A 22,539-nucleotide genomic window follows, 5' to 3' on the forward strand; every position below is an offset into this window, starting at 1 on the left:
CTTGCGAACAGCCAATGTTCGAGTCGAACATGAGTTCGACTCGAACTCGAAGCTCATCCCTAATCTGCACCTATAATTGACTATCCTGGCCAGTGAACATATCATTCCTGGGGACAGCCACATACCAGTAGGCTAGGCTTGCTTGGCTTATAAGAACTGGGACTGCTATAGGTGACGCTACACTAAGCTATATTCCCTGACCATCGTATATAGGCGACCATTACAGTACATTGGTTTTGACACAGTTTATCGATTTTTGTGATAACACAAGATACAGGGTTCGGTATATGACTAAGGTAGAAAAGATCTCCCCATTCCTGGTAAGATTACCTGCTATGGCATCCCAGTTTATTCATATACCCACCAAAAACCAGACCACACCAGAGTTTAAATACAAAATGGTCATAGCAGACCTTTATTAATATGTAACAATAATTACAAACCAATTCTATTAAAACAGAAATACATATTCAGATTGTTGATCTTTCAAGGCCCTAAATCTAAATCCAGTTATCTTGTATCTGTAGAACAATAGGACCCCAGGTGCAACACACCGGCTTGGGGACAAGCCTTTTGAAAACACTAGAGAAGGAGGATAAAGATCAAAGAGCCAAATAGAAAAATAAATATATCAGGGACAAACAAGACTACTAGTCTGGGTTTGTCTTCATTTGGCAAAAAAAGCTTGCCTCACAAAATGAGGAAAATACGAGGATGGACACACAGTCGCAGGAAACTGTTCCACCTGCCACTAAGTTTGTCCCACCTCAGACAAAGAAAGTTACCCATCATATACCTAGGAGGGATGTCCGTCCTAAGGGAGCCAGGAAATCCAAAGGCCCTAGGGACGGATCCAACTATGGTCCCAGAGGGACCCCCTCTGGTGGACCGTCTGGGTACCCCAGACAGGATCAATATAGGTACCCAAACTTTGATCACTACTCACGATCCTGGGATACCCCTCCACCAACCTGGAGGAATCCATCATGGAGACCAGGTTCTCAAAACTATAACGTAGGGCACGACCAGTCCTATTGTGGTCAACTTAATAATGGCATCACAAATCCAGTTCCATTACAGAACCGGTTCTATCCCCTGTCGGATTTGGACACTCCAAGACATCAGGGATCGGATACAGGAGGGTATTGGCAGGGGGATCCTGGGAGGAATCCAGGCGGTTATCATCCTGGAAATTCCAGGCAGGAATATACCCACCCGGGACCACCCCAATACTCTGCCCCCCCCCCCCCCCCCGGCGGCAGAAATAACCAGAATTGGTGTTTTCCTAGGGATTCACAGGCTGTCAAATGGCACGGGAGAGGGACAGATCCTTACTTCTGTTTGATGCATCCCTACATAGGGTTGATGTCTCTGATGTTGTACCATTCATTACAACTTTTTCGGTGCAGCATTGAAGCATCAAACAACTGATACAAAAACACTGGCATGTGATGGGCAGTGACCAAGTTCTTGGCACTGTCTTACCAGCTATACCTAGAGTCGTTTTCAGGGGAGCAGCCTCCCTTGGGAGTAAAATAGCTCCCTCTGTTCAAGACCCCCCACGGGAGAACAGATGTTTCCTTCGGAACCTTACTGGTTACTATAGATGTGGGAAATGCCAAGTCTGCTCTCTGAATGCCAGTAGAGAAAGGCGGATCACCACGTTCACATCCACCAGTACCTTGCGATCTTATGAGATCGAACCCTTCATCACATGCACCTCTGAAGGGGTGGTCTATCTTTTACAATGCCCTTGTGGGCTACAATACGTGGGGAGGACCAAAAGGGCATTACGTGTTCGTTTGAACGAAAATATAGGGAACATAAGGAGAGGTTATGATAAACACCCAGTCTCCAGACATTACGATCAAGTACACAAAAGGGACCCCTCCAACACAATTTACGTGGAGAATGACAAATACAGACCACACTGGCGAGGCAGTCTGTTGGTCAGGGAGATCTCTAAGCAAGAGATGTCCTGGATCCATAGACTTAAAACTTATGCCCCATTTGGCACGAACATTGACACAGATGTGAATGCTTTCATTAATAATGCCTGATGAGGGTCAGTATGCTCCCCCTCACTATTCCTATTTCTATGAGTTTTTTTGGCCCGTTTTAGCATTCAAAGGCCCTAGTAGTTTTTGTGGAGGTACTGTAACTGTATTTTGGAAGTGAGCATTATGCCAGAGGTACTTTATGTGAAGGCTTCTGCTCTGAGTCTCTATTTTTGCCCAATGGGTGGGTGGGGGCTGTTGGCGACCCCTAGCACTAATTCTGTGGTCTACTTGGCCCCTTACCTATATATATGTATGTGTATGTATATTTTTTTCCCCTCTTTTAATATTTTTCAATCAATACTGTTTTTTCAATTTTTTAAAATTTGTATTCTTTATTTTTCATGTGTGGGCATTAGGCCCAGACATGCTCACACTGATTAGGGTTATGAATTAATCATCTCTGGATATCTATGCATTGATGTCCATGGATATCTTTGATTCCTTGCCTTTATTTTAATTTTAGTTTGAAATTTATATTCATTACGATTCGCCACGGATCTGACTATTGAATTGCTTGTAATAACCTATATGGCCACCGGGTGGCTCTTGCTCCTCACGAGTGTGTCCCCCTGGGCCTTTACATGGCACTTCCGGCTTTGCTGCAAACCACGACGGCTGCCATCATCGCCTGGTTTATGGCTCTGTCGGTGTTTGCCCTCCATCCGGACCTTAGTTACACACTGGGTACATTCAGTTTTGCTCCTGCTTCTCTGAGCAGGTACATAAACTTGGACGGTTTTACTAATCTTTTTTATTTTATTTCATTTATTTTTTTACGTATATTTGCAGGCCACTGGTGTTCAACAGTGGCTGTTTCTCTGTGTCTTTCACATAACGACACAGATTTGTTTAAATTCATTTATTGCCCGATCGTGGCATTATTTTGTCACGTTACTGGCATTTATTTTATGTTTTCCTGGTCTCTGACCCTACAGTCTGTTTTCAGATCAGGAAGGCTCTGTCCTCTCTGTTTGATGGATTCAATCCTTACTTACTGTGGGTGCACCTGCACATTCGGAGCCATTCATTGTCTAGGACTCAGGCATATTGCGCATGTCCGCCGATGTAATGGAACTCAGAGCGAGGCTTGGCTAGGTTGTTGTGCTATAAAGGGAGGTGATGCAGCGCACCGTCTGTGCCCCTGGGCAACTTAACTCTATTACGAAACGCCGCGTAGGGCGGAGCGACGCGTTTGAGTCACCTCTCATGGCTGTTGCGGTTGCCAGCAGGACGGGTTGTCTGTGAGCTTCCGCCTGGCACTCCAGACATTTTTAGGTGCTTACTTTATACTACCTAACTAAGGTTAATGGTTTTACACTATTGGAGCCTTTTATTTTTCATGGTATATCCACTCCACTGCGGGTTGGTGTCCCAATACCTACCAGCTTAAATACCTCCACTACGGCAATAAGGTCCTTGTTGTGCCACTACATTCCAAGGCTCCTGGTTCATCGGTTGTGATCCGGATTATCATCCTTCTAAACGGCTTTCTCCGATCCTCTGTAGCGGGGGATCATGAGTTTCTGGTAAGCGGCCATTGTTTACCTATGGTGGTGGATCAAGCACTCTTGTCTATATACAGCAGAAATCACAGTTTATATGGACTTTTTTTTATTTATCACATTGATTTATTTTTATGCACATGGACTTATGTTTATTATTGGTACTATTTCACATCAAGCAATGTATATTTGATGGACTGTTACTTTGTCATCACTTGCATCTACTCTGCCTACTTTGTTCATTCACATACTTTAGGAATCATTGTGGATTGGTGATCATATGCATGGTCATGAGTCCTTTTTAGTGCAATTCCAATTTTTTCTAGTTCTATTTTCACTGTGTTTATGTTGCATAGAGGAATTGCAGCTTATTATTCAGTTTTTTTGTACACTTCATCTAAGCGCAGATTCTTCCCCTTTTTTTCCTAATTAAATTGGAGAGGCTGGGAGGGTGGCAACTTCATTGAATCTCTAAAGTATAAAATTGAGATCTGCGAGCAAATTGTTGTCACATCTGAGGGGTCCTGTCTATGTTGGGGGTATGCACCCCTGTGCCTTTAAGGAGGGGTGGGCTCCCTCCAGGCTCACCTGCCCTCTGCCTATTTATTATAATGCATGTTCTTCCACTGTGGAGGCTCTTAAATTAGATGAGTTATGACTACAGAAAATATTGGGGTGCCTTGATGGAACTCTGTAGATTATTTGTGTATTTGCAGATGTGTGCAAACTAAACCCCTCTCTTTCCATCACCCCTCTTCTCCACTCTGTATATATCACCCTCCCTCCTGTCCTCTCCCTAATACTGCTCCTACCAACTCTTTCACTCCCACATTACTTCCCTCATTTCGGATTTTTTCAACAGATTTTGTTGTCGGAAAATTTTAGATCCAGATCTCAAATTTTGTTTGTCGGAAATACGAGGGAAAATGTCCGATGAAGCCTACACACGATCGGAATTTCCGACAAGAAGCTCCCATCGAACATTTCCTGTCGGAAAATCTGACTGTGTGTACGGGGCATAACAATAACTTACAAAGCCATCCACAACTTGGCCCCCAACTACATCACTAAGCTAGTCTCAAAATACCAACCAAACCGTTCTCTTTGTTCCTCGCAAGACCTCCTGCTCTCTAACTCCCTCATCACCTCCTGCCATGTTCACCTCCAGGACTTCTCCCGAGCCTCTCCCATCCTCTGTAACTCGCTACCCACATCGTTCTGACTTTCTCCTACTCAACTTTCAGACAATCCCTGAAAACTCATCTCTTCAGAGAGGTCTATCCTGCCCCCACCTAACAACTGTACATTTATTTTCTCCATCAGCCCATCCCCCACAGTTATTACCTTTTGTATCTCTTGACCCTCCCTCTTAGATTGTAAGCTCTAACGATCAGGGCTCTAATTTCTCCTGTATTACACTCTAATTGTAATGTCTGCCTTCATGTTGTAAAGCACTGCGTAAACTGTCAGCTCTATATAAACACCGAATAATAATAATAATAATAGTAATAATAATAATTTCATAGAGAAGAATCTTTATTTAAAATTAACATTTTATTTCCTAATTCTCCCCCATCACCAGGACACATCTAGTGATTATAATACACCATCACATGATACATTATATTAGGATCCATTATAAAAGTCATCCCATAGAATTCTATTGGTGATCCATTCTATGGGGACACATTATATTGGGGACACATTCCAGTTCTAGTAATTATACATTATTATAGTGATATCATTATATTAGTGATAAATCACATTATTTCTTTCATTAGTAAATCTCGGGATCATTTCTTCATATATTTCCTCTGAGATTTTCCATCAATTTTCACCTCTTTCTATTTGTAGATTTATTATTAATTTCTATTTCTTCACACAATAAAATAATCAATAGAATAAACTCATTGTAAATGTATTAATAATAAGGAATGAGACCGTCTACACATTATAAACCGATAGATAGATAGATAGATAGATAGATAGATAGATAGATAGATAGATAGATAGATAGATTTGATTTGTTCTTAAAGGGCCAGTATGCCTCTATCTGTATTGGGTCCCTCGGCAGCCATTTCCCTACTATGACATCACAGCTCGGATACAGACAATAAGTCATATTACACTTTGTGCTCTCTCTCTCAGCTCCAGTACTGTATACAATTCTTCACCGTTGCATCTCACTATACACAGTAATTATATACTGGGAGGAGCTATTAGAACTAATGCCCCGCCCATTCTATAGGTGACTCAAGAGCCGTACACACCCACTTATACTTTCCTTTGTTGTTTCTCCATCTAAGTCCTCAGTAAGTCCCCATTTTCCCTGGTATGAGGGATCATGTGATCTTCTCCCAGCATTCAATGTTTAGACCCGAGCGGCCAATCACAGGACTTACATACTGTCACATGATGGAGGGGTGACATCATTAGTCCTGTGTAAGCTCCAACATAACCCACCATGTATCTTACAGAGGTGAGGACTCAGGGATCTGACATGGATTGATGGGGGGCTATGAAAGGGGATAGAAGAGGATGGGGGGAGGGGCTGTGACTGCCTTAAGTGAGCATGTAGCATATAGTGCGATTTTACCGCATTTATTTCCACAATTTTTGTTTTGCACTTTTTTAATCTACCCAACAACAAATTTACCAAGATAAAAAAAGCAAAAAATTGCATGTTTAAAACACAAAAAGCACTGCAGAAACGCTCAAAAGCAACAGACATAGATGTGAATTGAGCCTAAAAATTCCCCTGACACTTTCCAAAAACGCAAAGACACAAAAATGCATTGATGTGAACGTGTTCCATAGGGATCCATGTTAAAAAATGAAAAAACACATTGGAGTGAATGGAGCCTTCAACGCAAAAAGGTTTTTGCTTTTTATGGTTCAATAGACTTCAATGGAGAAGCTGCAGAAAAGCATGTAGTGCATTATTACAGAGATTTTATGGCGATTTTGCCGCAAATTATCTAAAAAAAAAAATAGAATAAAAACCCCCCAAAGGACACATAGCGGTAAAAATCCTGCGTAAAGCACAGCAAAAAGCACATCAGAAGGTCTGAAAAGCAACCTGCATAGGTGTGAATGGAGCCTTAGTCTGGGATGAGACTTGTGGGATGCGGGAACCAGTGCGATTCCTGTGCGGGTTCCCTCATCACACCTCAATCACCGGACGTTCACACTGACATCTGAGAACCGCTGCGGGGGGTCAATGGAAAGTTAATGACACCCCCAGATCGCTTCGCAGATCGCAGTGCAAACGCTGAAATGGCGCAGGAATCGGATTGTATAGATGTGACACCCAATGTGATCCGATTCCAGTGAGGACCAAAAAAAGGGTCCGGCACCATTTTGGTGTGAATGTGATTTCAGTCACACAGTTTGTACGGCTGAATTCACATCACACAGACATGACATGTGATCTGCACAGCAATGTGATCCCAGCCTTAGAGAGATTTCATCTCACTTCCTGTCCTGGTGACAACAATACAAGGAGTGAGAGAAATCTGTACAGGGACACAGACATATAAACATCTGACAGGGGCTCTAAACCCTCCCCTTCCTTACTATACTAAACATATCATTCTTATTTCAGTCTGTGTTCATGTAGGAGAGTTCTCCTCATTTCCTGTCTAGATAAATGTTGTCACCGGGACAGGAAGTGAGGGGAAATCTCTGTAATGGAGCCCCGGATAGAAGAAGAAACCTGACAGGGGATCTAATCCTGACCCACTCTGCCTAAAAACAGTCTGGGCTCTCTGATCACATGTTTTTCTTCCAGTAATAAATATCTAGATGACGTCTTCATAGATTTCCTCTCCGATTGTTCCATTTATTTCCATCTCTTTGTACTATAGATTGTATGGAGGGGGAGGGGCAGAGAGGAGAGGTGACCCCATCCTATCCCATCACAGTGACCACACCCCACCCCCCCCTCTATGTCTGATCATGGCTGCCCCCCCACACACAGAGGGACCACATGTGAGGGAGGGACAGGAGAAGGAGGGGGAGGGGCAGAGAGGGGGAGGGGCAGGGGGAGAAGATGGCTGATGTTGCACACTGATATTTTCTGCTTAAAAATTTTATTGTATTATTTAAGATTGTCATGAAAGATAGATACCCTGTTTCCCCGAAAATAAGCCCTACCCTGAAAATAAGACCTACAAGGACTTTAACTAGGGCTCATTTGGGGGGTAGGGCTTATAATGCAGCCATCACCGACAATCACGCTAGGTCTTATTTTCAGGGAAACAGGATAGATAGATAGATAGATAGATAGATAGATAGATAGATAGATAGATAGATAGATAGATAGATAGATAGATAGATAGATAGATAGAGATAGATAGATAGATAGATAGATTTCTCACTGACCAATAGGAACATGTTATTGTTACTCCAATAATTGGACAGATATTCTACCCAATCACAGCGATCAGTAAGAAATCTCACATTTATTTATAGTAGAAAAACTTGCAGGAAGCCCCGCCCACTGCTATATACTATTGGATGAATATTATATAAATTCCAATTCTTCATCTGACATCACCAGACTGTGGGCGGAGTTCTCACATCTCCCGCCTCCCCCCACATATCTTTATACAACCATCTTCTACATATAACCCAGCATGGAGGGGCTCAGTGAAGGTGGTGGTGAAGGTGTGGAGATGTCGGATCGGGTCACACAGATCATAAAAGGAGATCCGCCCGGCCTCATAATCCAGATATATCCTGACTCTGTTACTGGAGGGATTGGTGGGTAAGATGATCGATTTCCTGTCATGTCTCACAGAATACTTATCATCAGTTCTGTCCAATCCCCAGGACTTCTTATTATTTCCAATCCTTGACTCCCCCCTTCCCCTCTCTATACTGGGGTAACACATCCCGACTCTCCATATATCTGACCCCCCGACATCCACATCCCAGTAATGTCTCCCTGAGGAGAAACTCTGACTGCTCAACACCTGAGGCCAATACTGAAATCTCTCTGGTGTTTTCGGGTGATTCTGTTTTCTATCTGACTCGGATACAGTTTTCCTGTCATCTGATATCTGTAGATTATTATAAGCTGTGTTTCCATCCAGTAATATGTCTGCAGCTCCCTGTATATAGAAGTATACATTTACCTCTGTTATTATATCAGATAATGTGTGTAATGTGTGTGATATCCCATCCACATCCAGACCCCCTCCATCATGGAGGAGTTCCTCATGCCTCTCTCTGTCCTCATTATCTCCATCCTCAGTATCACACAAGTCACCTGTGTCTGATTCCTGTAAGACAGTCAGTGGATCCGTCATGTTACACAGCTCCTCAATGTGACGCAACTTCCTGGACAGCTCCTCCTTCTTTATTTCCAGTTCCCGGATGGAGATGGAGATCCGCTCTGCCCTCGCGGAGATGTCCCTCAGGATTCTCTTCTCCAGGTCTTCCAGACGTCTCCTGAGATCTCTAAACAGGACAGTGACTCTCTCGGTGTCACCAGCTGCTTCTTCTTCTACTTTCCTCCTGTGTTCCTGCAGACTCTGGACTCTTTCCTCCGTCTCCTCTCTCTTTGTCAGAAGTTTCTGCAGAACATTCCTCAGTGTCTCCTTCTTCTTCTCAGAAGCCTCATCCAGTGTCTCCACCTGGTGTCCCCGATGTTCTCCAGCCAAACTGCAGGACACACAGATACAGGTCTCATCCTCAGTGCAGTAATACTCCAGAATCTTCTTATGGATGGAGCATTTCCTGCTCTCCATGGACAAGGTGGGGTCACATAAGATGTGTTCTGGGGACTTTTTGTGGACTCTCAGGTGTTTATCACACAGAGAAACCTCACAGTGCAGACAGGATCTAACAGCAGGTACAGGAGAGTCCACACAGTGAGTACAGAAGACCCCGGACTCCTCCCGATCTGGCTGAGCAGACAGGAAAGTCTCTGCTATGTTACGTAGTTTCATGTTCTTCTGCAGTGCAGGCCGATCCGGAAACTTCTCTCTACATTCAGGACAGGAATATCCTCCAGACCCCTCCTGTGTATCCAGCACACGATCAATACAGACCCGGCAGAAGTTGTGACCACATTTCAGGGTTACAGGATCGGTATAAATGTTCAGACAGACGGAACATTCCAGCTCAGCTCTCAGATCACCAGACGCCATCGCTGACAGCAGAAGAGAAACTAACCTGAAAGTCTCTGACACCGGAGAGGAATGTGGATGGGGGAGGGGTGACATCCTCCTACACAGGGTGAGGCTGGATGAATATTATAGGACACGGAGATCAGAGTACAGAAGGGAGAAGATTAGTTTTGCAGTAGTAATAATAACTAGAAAAGCTACAATTTCTGGGGAAATTGTGAAAAGTGTTCTTGCCTCTACAACTGGAGTGGGCGGAGTAACTGGGTGGAGTGGGCGGAGTAACTGGGTGGAGTGGGCGGAGTAACTGTTGTGTGGTTGGAGTGGGCGGAGTAACTGTGAAAAGTGTTAAAAAGCTTAATATTTTAAAAAGTATAAATAGTAGTAAAACAGTTGAAGTCCCATCATTAGCTGAAAGAGCTGAACATTTTTTTCAAAAATGATTTTGTTTTTGTTTTCAAAAAAATGATTTTTTTTGTTTTCAAAAAATGATTTTTTTTTTTTCAAAAATGATTTTTTTTTTCAAAAATGATTTTTTTTTTTTCAAAAATGATTTTTTTTTTTCAAAAATGATTTTTTTTTTCAAAATTGATTTTTTTTTTGTTTCAAAAATGATTTTTTTTTCAAAATTGATTTTTTTTGTTTCAAAAATGATTTTTTTTTTTCAAAAACGATTTTTTTTTTTCAAAAACGATTTTTTTTTTTTTTCAAAAATGAATTTTTTTTATTTTTCAAAAATGATTTTTTTTTTCAAGATTGATTTTTTTTTTGTTTCAAAAATGTTTTTTTTTTTTTAAAATGATTTTTTTTTTTCAAAAATGATTTTTTTTTTTTCAAAAATGATTTTTTTTTTCAAAATTGATTTTTTTTTTGTTTCAAAAATGATTTTTTTTTCAAAAATGATTTTTTTTTTTTCAAAAATGATTTTTTTTTTTCAAAAATGATTTATTTTTTTTCAAAAATGAATTTTTTTTTTTCAAAAATGATAATTTTTTTTCAAAAATGAATTTTTTTTTCAAAAATGATTTTTTTTTTCAAAATTGATTTTTTTTGTTTCAAAAATGATTTTTTTTTCAAAATTGATTTTTTTTGTTTCAAAAATGATTTTTTTTTTTTCAAAAACGATTTTTTTTTTTCAAAAACGATTTTTTTTTTTTTCAAAAATGAATTTTTTTTTTCCAAAAATGATTTTTTTTTTCAAGATTGATTTTTTTTTGTTTCAAAAATGTTTTTTTTTTCAAAAATGAATTTTTTTTTTTTTCAAAAAGAATTTTTTTTTTCAAAAATGATAATTTTTTTTTTCAAAAATTTTTTTTTTTCAAAAATGATTTTTTTTTTTTTTTCAAAAATATTTTTCTTTTTCATGGGGCGGTTGTTATAAAACATATCCAATAAAAACATTTAAAAAATCTAATTTCTTCATCAATTTAGGCCAATATGTATTCTGCTACATATTTTTGGTGAAAAAAAATCCCAATAAGCGTATATTGATTTTTTTGCAGAAAAGTTAAAGTTTTTAAAAAACTATAAGAAAAATACTGGAATTTTTTTTTTATACTATTAATGACGGTGATCAGCGACTTATAGCAGGACTGTGATATGAGTGAATCTGAAACTTTGTAGGAATCAGTGACACTAATACAGTGATTAGTGCTATAAATATGCACTGTCACTGTACTAATGACACTGGTTGGGGAGGGGTTAAACATCTTGGGCAATTAAAGGGTTAAATGTGTGCCTAGCCAGTGTTTTTGTGTGTACAGTGTGCTGCTTTTACTAAGGAATGTACTTTGCAGGGAAAAAAACCAGCACATCCCCGGCTGACAGGACAGAGCTCCTCATTGTTTACATAGACGGGGATCTGTCCTGTCTTCCTCCTCACTGATCAGCGGGTGCCGGTGGTCATCTATTGGCTGGCACTCACTGATCAGCGGGTGCCGGTGGTCATCTATTGGCCGGCACCCACTGATCAGCTTGTGGTTTTAGTAATCACAGCACAAGCGGCGTGCGCACCCCCCATGTGCAGAATCCCGTACTCTCCGGTATCACCCCGCTTTGTAGTATATTGTGGAGTAGATCTTGGACCTCCTTGCACAGGGTTGGGGGAATGTGACAGCACCGCTCCCTAATGAATGGAGCATGTCCTGTGTGGATCGGGTAGTCAGTGGTCTACTGTATGGTCTTATGGCTGCGCCAGCTTTAATGAGAGGGTGTGCCCCCCAAATATCTTGTTTCTTTATTGTATGGATTCTGACCAAATCCTTTTAGGATAGGAGCACCCCACTCCCTCATTAAGTACCTCTCGTTAGTGTCCACTTGTGTCATAGGTGGAGTCCTCAATATTCTCCCATTTAGAAGAGTGTAGCTCTCATGGTTCAGAGAAGCAGGATCTCCCAATCTATGGACAGTGTAGGACCCACTAATCATGGGGTACTTTGTCGCAGTAAGTGGGCTTAGCACTATATAGCAATAGGGATTGTGACCAAATCCCCATATTTTTGATGTATTTTTGAAAATGTTTAGGTGTTTTTAAACTAGCCGTGCTGGAGGTGAATGTTTTTTTGCATGTGTGCGCTGTAAAATTTTCTTCAGATGTGATGGTAGAGTCCTCTGTTGCCCATGGAATAAATTCCGAGGAGTATCGAAACATAGACCATGAGGTCCAGGTCTTGGAGAATTGTTCCTCTTTACCCGATTCCTGCGACAACATTCGTTCCAAGCTATTGATTCGGTCCACCTCAGTTGCCCATTCCCCCCAGGGAAGGCATGTCCGTCAACCTCCAGTATCTGGGCAGAACCGTTCTAGATCCGGGAGTGCCGGGTTCATCCAGTGTAAAGTCGAGGGGCATCTGTACCAACGGGTCAACAACTTGAACCCTTTTATTGAGCTTTGGAGGCTAAGGATGTTTTGTGAGTCAGAATGAAGCTCTTTTGCCAGTCAATAGGTGAAATGGAGTGGCCCAAGTCTACCTTCCAGGCCTGTGTGTATGGGGGGAGGTCGGGATTAGAAACCACATGTATGAGAGAGTAGAGTTTAGAGACCGCATGTGTGGGGGAGTCGGCCTGAAGCAGCATGTTCTCTAAGTCTGTTAAATCATTAAGTATATCAGGCAAGGAAGGGAAGGTATGAATGTAGGATATCACTTGTTGCCTCTGCAGACAATGCGTCGAGGTAAGGGGAGATGGGATGGAGGGAGCGTCTTTCATCAGAGAAGATTCTGAATGAAGGACTTGGGCAAGTCGTCTGTAGTCCTCCTTTCTCCAAGGTCCAAAACTTTCCCCCTGTAGTGCCGGTGGAAAAGCCGGAGTCCCAAACAGAGGCGTCATGGGTCCCTTAAGTGGGGATAAGGTCTTGGAGGAATTCATTCGGGTCCATATTTGTATAGTTTGTCGGGTGAGGTCACCAAGGGGTAACACCCCCTTCAGAAATTCAGTAGGCGTCCATGGCAAAGTGCAGAGATCTATTGGATTGAGATGGCTTTCTATTTGTACCCATAATTTGGTGGAGGGATGGTGGAACCAGTCAAGTATGCGTTTGAGTACTGCTGCTCTAAAGTATAGAGAGGCATCTGGAGCTCCAGCTCCCCCCCCGAATCTTGGGGAGCGATAGAGTTTCATAGCGTATCCGAGGTCGAGCCCCCCTCCAGATAAAAGATGAAAACAGTTGGCGGAGCTTCTTAAAGAACAAGGAGCGTATGGAAATAGGAATTGTCTGGAACAAATAAAGAAACCGAGGGAGAATTTACAAAAGAATGGTACAAAAAGTGATATCATATGTCTATAAAAATGCATTACATAAGATTTACTAGTAAAGATAATTACGTCATTGTATAAAGTAGATGGGAGATGATAACAATGGTGTCAATGAAATAAAAAAACAACTTTTATTCTTCAATGATATCTAATAGAAAATGTTATTTATTCCGTGTTTAAGAAGTTTTTTAGAATGTGTGAACCCAGGATCCCATTTCTTATCATATATATGGTTTGTATTATGTAAGGTGTGAAATATTTTTTCCATGAGGTTAATATTGCTTATTCTTACTTTCAGTTGGGATAGAGGTATTGATGGAGATTTCCAATGGAATTTTTTATTTTTATTTTTTGAAAGCCCATGGCGTGTGAAATACACACAAAAACTTCCCCCGGTGGCCAAAAAAAAAAAAAATGTGCACACCCATAAAGAGGTGACACAAAAACGTGCAACGGGTGTACAGAAGATCAGAGGGCCTTGCCCTGATCCCCCCGGGGCGTTCGGCTCCAGACGGGGACTGGGGTACTTTACACTTGGTCCATCCAAAGGCGGATCCAGAGTCTAGTCTCGGGAGGGGCACTGCCTGACAAAAAAATTTTTGCTCAATTTCCATGTCAGTGTTTAAAATTCAGTGTTAGATTTATTGATTTAACAAATGTTTCATAAAAATAAACTCAGGTGGCCAGATTAAAGCACTGTTTGCTCTTCTGCAGCTCCACATTTAAATCCATATCCTGCATTATAATTAGATTAACCACTTGCTGACCAGCTGATGTACGTATACTGCAGCAGGTCGGCTCTATTGCACGAAACGACATACCTGTAGGCCATTTCGTGCAATAGGCAGCGAAGGCGTGCTTGCTGATTGGCCAGAGGGGGAGCCAATCAGCGGGTCTGGCGGAAGCGATGTCCGCCAGCCACCCATGATCGCCCCCCACAGAGATAAAACAACGGTGTGCAGATGTAAACAAGGCAGACCGCCGTTCTGTCAGAGATGCTAACCAGGAACACGGATCACTCTGTTCATCTAGTGAGTCCATCCCCCACACAGTTAGCAAGCACCCCCCTAGGCACACAGTTACCCCTTTGATCCACCCCTGATGATAACCCCTTCCCAGCCAGTGTCATTAGTACAGTGACAGTACATATTTTTAGCACTGATCACTTTATTAGTGTCACTGGTCCCCAAAAAGTGTCAAAAGTGTCAGTTAGTTGTCCGATCTGTCTGCTGCAATGTTGCAGTACCGCTAAAAATCACTGATCACCGCCATTACTATGTAAAAAATAATTAAATATAAATGTCATAAATCTATCCCATAGTTTGTAGACGCTATAAATTTTTTCGCAAACCAATCAATATACGCTTATTGTGATTTTTTTTTTACCAAAAATATGGAGCAGAATACATATCAGCCTAAACTGAGGAAAAAAAATTTTTATAGGAAAAAGCAAAAAAATTTTTTTTTCCAAATTTGTCGCTCTTTTTCTGTTTATATCGCAAAAAATAAAAACCGCGGAGGTGATCAAATACCACCAAAAGAAAGCTGTGGGGGAAAAAAAGGACATCAATTTTATTTGGGTACAGCGTAATTGTCAGCCAGTCAAAGTAACGGAGCGAAGTATCACAAAAAATGGCCTGGTCATAAGGAGGGGTAAAACTTTTCGGAGCTGAAGTGGGAGATTGAACAAGTCAAGACTAAAAGGCCATTTTTTTTTCATACATAATATGGCACATATGTATTTGTGATCTGACACATGACATGAATTCATTCTTTTACTCACGTTTAGTTAATTATTTTGGTGGTCTGGTGAGGGGAGGGGTTCCCATGCAGGAGCAATGGAGACGGAGTGGAGATGGATCGGATGGATGGATCCAGTAATCTTCTCAATAAGTCTCAATAAGATGGAGGAGGTGGGTGGGTGGAGCCAACACTAATTCAGGGGCAGCGCTGGCCTGTAGTATGGATAAGATCATAGGCGTGCGCACAGGGTGTGCCAGGTGGGCCTGGGCACACCCTAATGCCCAGGCACACCCTAATGCCCAGGCACATCCAACACACCCCAGGGCTTTTTTGCTGCCAAAATGTGTGAGAATTCTTTTTTTCTAAATGACACTGCTGGGAGTTAGACTATTTGTCATGGATGTGTACAACTCCTGTGGGAACTGCAGCCACTGGCTGCGGAGTAATCAGTCAGTCAGCCGCATTTTCCGATGCTGACTCTGTAGTTCCGGCTACAGAATCCCTGTCAGCTGAATATCACTCCGCCGCCAGCTGTCAGAGATGAAGCCTGTGAACTTCAGAGAGCATCGGATAATTCCTGACTGCTTACTTTACAGCTGTGGCTGCAGTCCTTACAGGAGTCACCCACCATCCTATGCCCATCCTATGCCCATCCTATGCCCATCCTATGCCCATCCTATGCCCTGTGTGCCAGAAGACAGCTTGCCGAACTCCTCTCTGATGCCGCATTTGGATGAAAACGGTCTCTCTCCTCCTCGGGTTCCTGTCTGGCTGAGTCGGGGCTTTCACAGCTCCAGTACAGGTGGGAGGAGCAGGAAGTGATATCACAGAGTGCACCCTCCATCACTTTCCTCCTGTCCAGCACACAGCACAGCTCTCCCTGGGGATGACTGAAGATCTCAGAGGACACATAGGAGCCTTTTACCTGTGAGACCTGTGAGTACTGACCTTCTCTGCCTTCCACTATACAATTCTATGCACTTTGCAGAACTGGTTTACTGAAAGAGAAAGTAACATTCTTCAACAGGTTAGGAATTCCTGGGACTTCTGAGGTGTTACATAAATGTATTCCACATACACATTATATCCTTTAAAAATGATTTTTTTTAATAACATATAATGTGTGTGTGTGGAATACATCTATGTAGCACCTCCGAAGTCCCAGAAATTCCTAACCTATCAAAAACTCTTATCATAATAATACAGCCCAACTCCAGGACAGGAAAAAAGTCTATCCTTGCAGTGTGTGGGGGGAGGGGAGGGGGGTAACCTCTTTCACTTACCTGACTCTAATGTCTCTTCTTTCACCCCAAAGCCGTGACATCATCACATACCATAGAGGGACATTAACCCTATATGGTATGATAGGGAGGCTGGAGTGTGACCACAGCCATTAACTTAAAGCAGAGCTCCACCTTAAAAAAAAATATTAAAAGCCAGCAGCTACAAATACTGCAGCTGCTGACTTTTAATAAATGGACACTTACCTGTCCTGGGTGCCTGCGATGTCGGCAGCAGATGACGAGCAATCGCTCGGTTTTCAGCTGCCCCCACCGCCATCCTCGGTCAGGGAATCAGGAAGTGAAGCGTTGCGGCTTTACTGTCGCCCTGAGCGTCTTCACTGGTCCCCATTGTGTTGTGGGAACTGTGTGTTTCCCAGACCACAACGGGGGGGGGGGGAGGGGGGGCAGGCATCTCCGGCTAGGTATTCCCGGAATTGGGTGCAGATACCTGTATTATACAGGTATCTGCACCCCCCTCCCCCCTGAAAGGTGCCAATTGTGGCACCGGAGGGGGGGAGGAATCAGATGAGTGGAAGTTCCACTTTAGGGTGGAACTCCGCTTTAAGACCCCTTTCACACTGGGGTATTTTTCAGGCGTTTTAGTGCTAAAAATAGCGCCTGTAAAGTGCCTGAAAAATGCCTCCTCAGTGTGAAAGCCTGAGTGCCTTCACATAGGGGCAGTGTGCTTGCAGGACGTTAGGAAAGGTCCCGCAAGCAGCATCTTTGGGGTGGTGTGGTAGCGCTGTATACACTGCTTCTAAACCGCCCAATGCCCATTGGAATGAATTGGCAGCGCTGGCGAAGCGCAGCAACATGGCTGGTTTTAACCCTTTCTTCAGCCACTAGCAGGAGTTAAAAGCGTAAACCTCTATGCATTTATTATTTTTTAATAAAAAGTTGAACAAAGGCACTTGGGTCAGGCAGGCACATAAATGGTTGGTTTTATGTACATATATGTGACTATTTGTGTGTGTGTGTATATACAGTATATGTGTGTGTGTCTGTATATATATATATATATGTGTGTTTGAGTTTTGGGGTGCACACCCTAATGCAATAGGCTGCGCACGCCTATGGATAAGATGGATCATGGAGAGAGGAGGTACCGGTGGGTGGGGCCAACACAGTCAGGGGCGGACGCGGAGAAAGAAGAATGCTGGCGCTCCTCTCTGCCACCACTGACTGCAGTGTGGACGGCTGGACATGTTAGTAGTGCAGAACGGAACACACAGTCTCTACTGTTTTGAGGCTCCAGCAGGCAACAGCTCCATCTAACCTGTCACCGTCAGGTCAGCTTTCAGACTCGAGTCCGGGTCCGACGTGACTCACTGACGTCACTCGTTGCTAGACGCCAGGCGGCCCTGGCGTTAGCAACGAGTGCAGGAAAGAGGCTCCACCCACCTCCTCCTGATATCCTGCCATGTCAGTGCGACTCTCTCCTGGCGCCGCTGATCGGCTGATGTGAGAGAGAGACTCGGGCAGAGACAGCGGCAGCCGCAGAGGCATTTGCTTCAATGACATGTCAGTACTACTATTTCGGGGGGGGCAATTGCCCTGTTGCCCCCACCCCACCCCCCTGGATCCATCTGGCTGAAAACAGACAGACCCCTTCCTCTGGAGGGTCTGCCGAAACAGACCCACCCAAGTACTTGGTGGGGATCCCCCGAAATGAGACCTCATGAGAGAGGCCATGTCCACCCCCTCCCAAGACTTTCAGGGCAGGCCCGAGGACCTACACCCTACCAGTCACACGTGCAAAAACCTGTGTACAAACATAAAAATACAAAAGGTGACAAACAAAGGCTCTAAATAATAAGAAAGTGGGGGAGGAAGGAATGGAATGCTATTAGCCAGTGTATGGAAACCCAGATTGTGTGGATCGGTCTCATGGGATGGATGGCCCTATGATAGGGGAGAATAAAAGGCAGTTATGGAGAGGGAGCTGTATAATATTCTTTGGGATTTCGGAAGCAAAGTTTTCCAATTGCTTCCAAAGTTGTGAAACTTTCTCACATTCCCAGAAAATGTGTGAGAATGACCCTGCGGAAATTCCACCCCTGAAAGATGTCTGAGATGCTGAGGGGAAAATGTCATGAAGTCTTCTAGGGGTATAATACCATCTAGTAAATACCTTTATTGCCGTCTCTCTGATTGGAAGTGATCGTGTGCATTTGTGTAAGTTATCTCCTTCCCGCTGACCGTACGCACCTATGTGTCCTCGGCTTTAGGGGGTTATACCGGTGATATGCAGCTGCAGGGATCACCCCGGTAGAGGTTTTTAGAGCGGTCGATCAGCTGTTATACCGGAGGAGCGGGAGAGAACGTCCCCCCCTCCCACCGTCTTCCGCCGCTCATATTGGGCCTTCTGTCCCACCGGGAGACCAGATCCGCAATCCAGCACTTTCACCGGCTGGACAGAGACTGAAACAAAGCTGGAAACGGCTTCCTTCCAGTCTTCTCTCTGTAAACACGGAAGTGACGTCACAACATCACAACGTCACTTCCGGTTTACTCGGCTGCCAATGGCGCCCTTTTTAAAAAAAGTGACAGTATTCAGAATCGCCGTTTTTGGCGATCTGAATACTTTGAAGTGCAAAGGAGAGATTTGGGGTCTTTTAGACCCCCGATCCTTCCAGAAAGAGGACCTGTCACCGTCTATTACTGTCACATGGGATGTTTATATTCATTATAGACCCCAGATTTCTCCATAAAGAGGACCTGTCACCACCTATTACTGTCACATGGGATGTTTACATTCATTATAGACCCCAGATCTCTCCATAAAGAGGACCTGTCACCACCTATTACTGTCACATGGGATGTTTACATTCATTATAGACCCCAGATCTCTCCATAAAGAGGACCTGTCACCGCCTATTACTGTCACATGGGATGTTTACATTCATTATAGACCCCAGATCTCTCCATAAAGAGGACCTGTCACCACCTATTACTGTCACATGGGATGTTTACATTCATTATAGACCCCAGATCTCTCCATAAAGAGGACCTGTCACCTCCTATTACTGCCACATGGGATGTTTACATTCATTATAGACCCCAGATCTCTCCATAAAGAGGACCTGTCACCACCTATTACTGTCACATGGGATGTTTACATTCATTATAGACCCCAGATCCCTCCATAAAGAGGACCTGTCACCGCCTCTTACTGTCACATGGGATGATTACATTCATTATAGACCCCAGATCTCTCCATAAAGAGGACCTGTCACCACCTATTACTGTCACATGGGATGTTTACATTCATTATAGACCCCAGATCTCTCCATAAAGAGGACCTGTCACCACCTATTACTGTCACATGGGATGTTTACATTCATTATAGACCCCAGATCCCTCCATAAAGAGGACCTGTCACCTCCTAGTACTGTCACATGGGATGTTTACATTCATTATAGACCCCAGATCCCTCCATAAAGAGGACCTGTCACCTCCTAGTACTGTCACATGGGATGTTTACATTCATTATAGACCCCAGATCCCTCCATAAAGAGGACCTGTCACCTCCTATTACTGTCACATGGGATGTTTACATTCATTATAGACCCCAGATCCCTCCATAAAGAGGACCTGTCACCACCTATTACTGTCACATGGGATGTTTACATTCATTATAGACCCCAGATCCCTCCATAAAGAGAACCTGTCACCACCTATTACTGTCACAAGGGATGTTTACATTCATTATAGACCCCAGATCACTCCATAAAGAGGACCTGTCACCACCTATTACTGTCACATGGGATGATTACATTCATTATAGACCCCAGATCTCTCCATAAAGAGGACCTGTCACCGTCTATTACTGTCACATGGGATGTTTACATTCATTATAGACCCCAGATCCCTCCATAAAGAGGACCTGTCACCTCCTATTACTGTCACATGGGATGTTTACATTCATTATAGACCTCAGATCCCTCCATAAAGAGGACCTGTCACCACCTATTACTGTCACAAGGGATGTTTACATTCCTTGTGACAGCAATAAACGTGACATTTTTTTTTTTTTTTAAGTGGCAAAAAAAAAAAAAAAATTTGAAAAAAAATGTTAAAGCGACCCTGTCCCCGCGAGCTCATGCAGCAAAGAAAACGCACACTTAACTCGCACCAGCATATGTAAACTGTGTTCAAATCAAACATGTGAGGTATCGCCGCGATCGCTCCATAAAGAGGACCTGTCACCTCCTATTACTGCCACATGGGATGTTTACATTCATTACAGACCCCAGATCTCTCCATAAAGAGGACCTGTCACCACCTATTACTGTCACATGGGATGTTTACATTCATTATAGACCCCAGATCCCTCCATAAAGAGGACCTGTCACCGCATATTACTGTCACATGGGATGATTACATTCATTATAGACCCCAGATCTCTCCATAAAGAGGACCTGTCACCGTCTATTACTGTCACATGATATTCCCTAAGGTCATAGTTCCTAAATTGCTTTCCATTAAAGCTTCTCTGTTAGCATGGAAGTTTCTTGTCTCAAACTTCCATGCTCTAGGGCATTTACAAAAGATACCTATACCACTTAGAGCCCTCGACTACTGCAGAGGCCGACTCTCGATGAACAAAGGGATTGCTGAGGGCTTTAACTTTTACGTACATCTTCCCTCAGGATACAAAGCCATGATTGATGATAAGTTAAATAAGCTTAACCATCTGCAAAGCTTTAATCCACATAAAGATTTTGAAATTCCATCTTTAATTTGGTCACACCTCACCATTAACAAACCTGTAAAACATAAAAGTATAGCTTTCTTCTATAAAGTTTTTTCTCAGTATCCTAAATATGAGAAAAACCCTAATATGTATAAATGGGAAAATGATTTAGGACAATCCTTTTCGGACGAATGTTGGTACAATGCTATGAGAATAAACCAAACTGCAACATCCTGCTTAGAGCATTGGGACAACTCTCAGAAAATATTGAATAGATGGTACCAAACTCCTTACAAATTAGCTAAAATATATCCATCTACATCACCACTATGCTGGCGTTGTACGGATCAAGCTGGTTCCTTATTCCACATTTTATGGAGTTGTACAAATCTGACCAGTTTCTGGAACTCGATATCCACCTTTAATGCCTCTCTCACAGGCAACTTGTTCAAACTATCACCTGCTATGGCCCTTTTAGGTATTAACCTTGACACTTTCCCATTTCAATACAGAATATTAGTGGCGAATATTCTTATAGCAGCTAGACTTATCATAACGAAAATGTGGAAATCAATTGAGGCCCCTAACCTGTGTGATGTCATTCTTAGAGTCAACACCCAGGCGTACTATGAATTACTGTTAGCACTTAAAAATTATAACTTAATTCACTTTGGGAAGCACTGGTATGTATGGATCATACATCCTAAAGCATCTACAGTACTAAAAGACTTGTACGCTCAGTCTTAACTACTAGAGACTTATGCTGCTTTCATTTCCTGATTGGTTTGACTCGCTAGAATACATTGATTTACTAGACGACATCCTGTTCTCTCTTTTGTTTATTCCAGTTAGAATAGACCTGTTCACAGTTTGCTCCCCTAGGGGTGAATAGGTTTATTCTTGGAGGTTTACTAGCTAGAAACTGAATTTAAAGATATGAATTTGAAGGATTATTCACGATTATTATACTGACTTAATGTATTTATCAAAAAAGCATTCACTATACTATGTAACTGTAATGATGTGAATCCTGTTATACCTTTCTTAATATCTTTATTTGTTATTTTATGTTCTGATAACTAAGTAAAAAATTGAATGTTAAAAAAAAAAAGAGTAACTTGGTTTGAGAGTGTTTTGCAAGACAAGCAACTTATTCTAAATACATTTTGCCTTGCTATACAAGCGATGTCTTGATATACAAGTTGCATCACTTCACAACGGAGTATAAAAGAGAAGAAAGGCGCCTCTAAGTGTAGTAATATGGTTACATTTAATGAAGGTACAATAATTAGCAACTCACATGGTTGATGAATAAAACAGACACATCTAAGTATGCAGGCATCCGGGGTAAAGCTGTCCATGCAATGGGAA

At 42.6% G+C, this 22,539-nt stretch overlaps 1 protein-coding gene across 1 annotated transcript in view; it reads right to left on the minus strand.

The window, feature by feature from the left end:
• Positions 1 to 5,077: 5,077 nt before the first annotated feature.
• LOC141134389 (uncharacterized) overlaps positions 5,078 to 22,539 on the minus strand; it is an 87,492-nt gene continuing 70,030 nt past the window's right edge. Inside the window, 2 exon segments of the mRNA XM_073623955.1 lie at positions 5,078 to 8,159; positions 8,161 to 9,823. Of these exon segments, the coding sequence (XP_073480056.1) occupies positions 8,088 to 8,159; positions 8,161 to 9,823 (1,735 nt within the window). The 3' untranslated portion in view covers positions 5,078 to 8,087.

Source organism: Aquarana catesbeiana, linkage group LG03 (genome assembly GCF_042186555.1).
Source record: "Aquarana catesbeiana isolate 2022-GZ linkage group LG03, ASM4218655v1, whole genome shotgun sequence".
Taxonomy (NCBI): domain Eukaryota; kingdom Metazoa; phylum Chordata; class Amphibia; order Anura; family Ranidae; genus Aquarana; species Aquarana catesbeiana.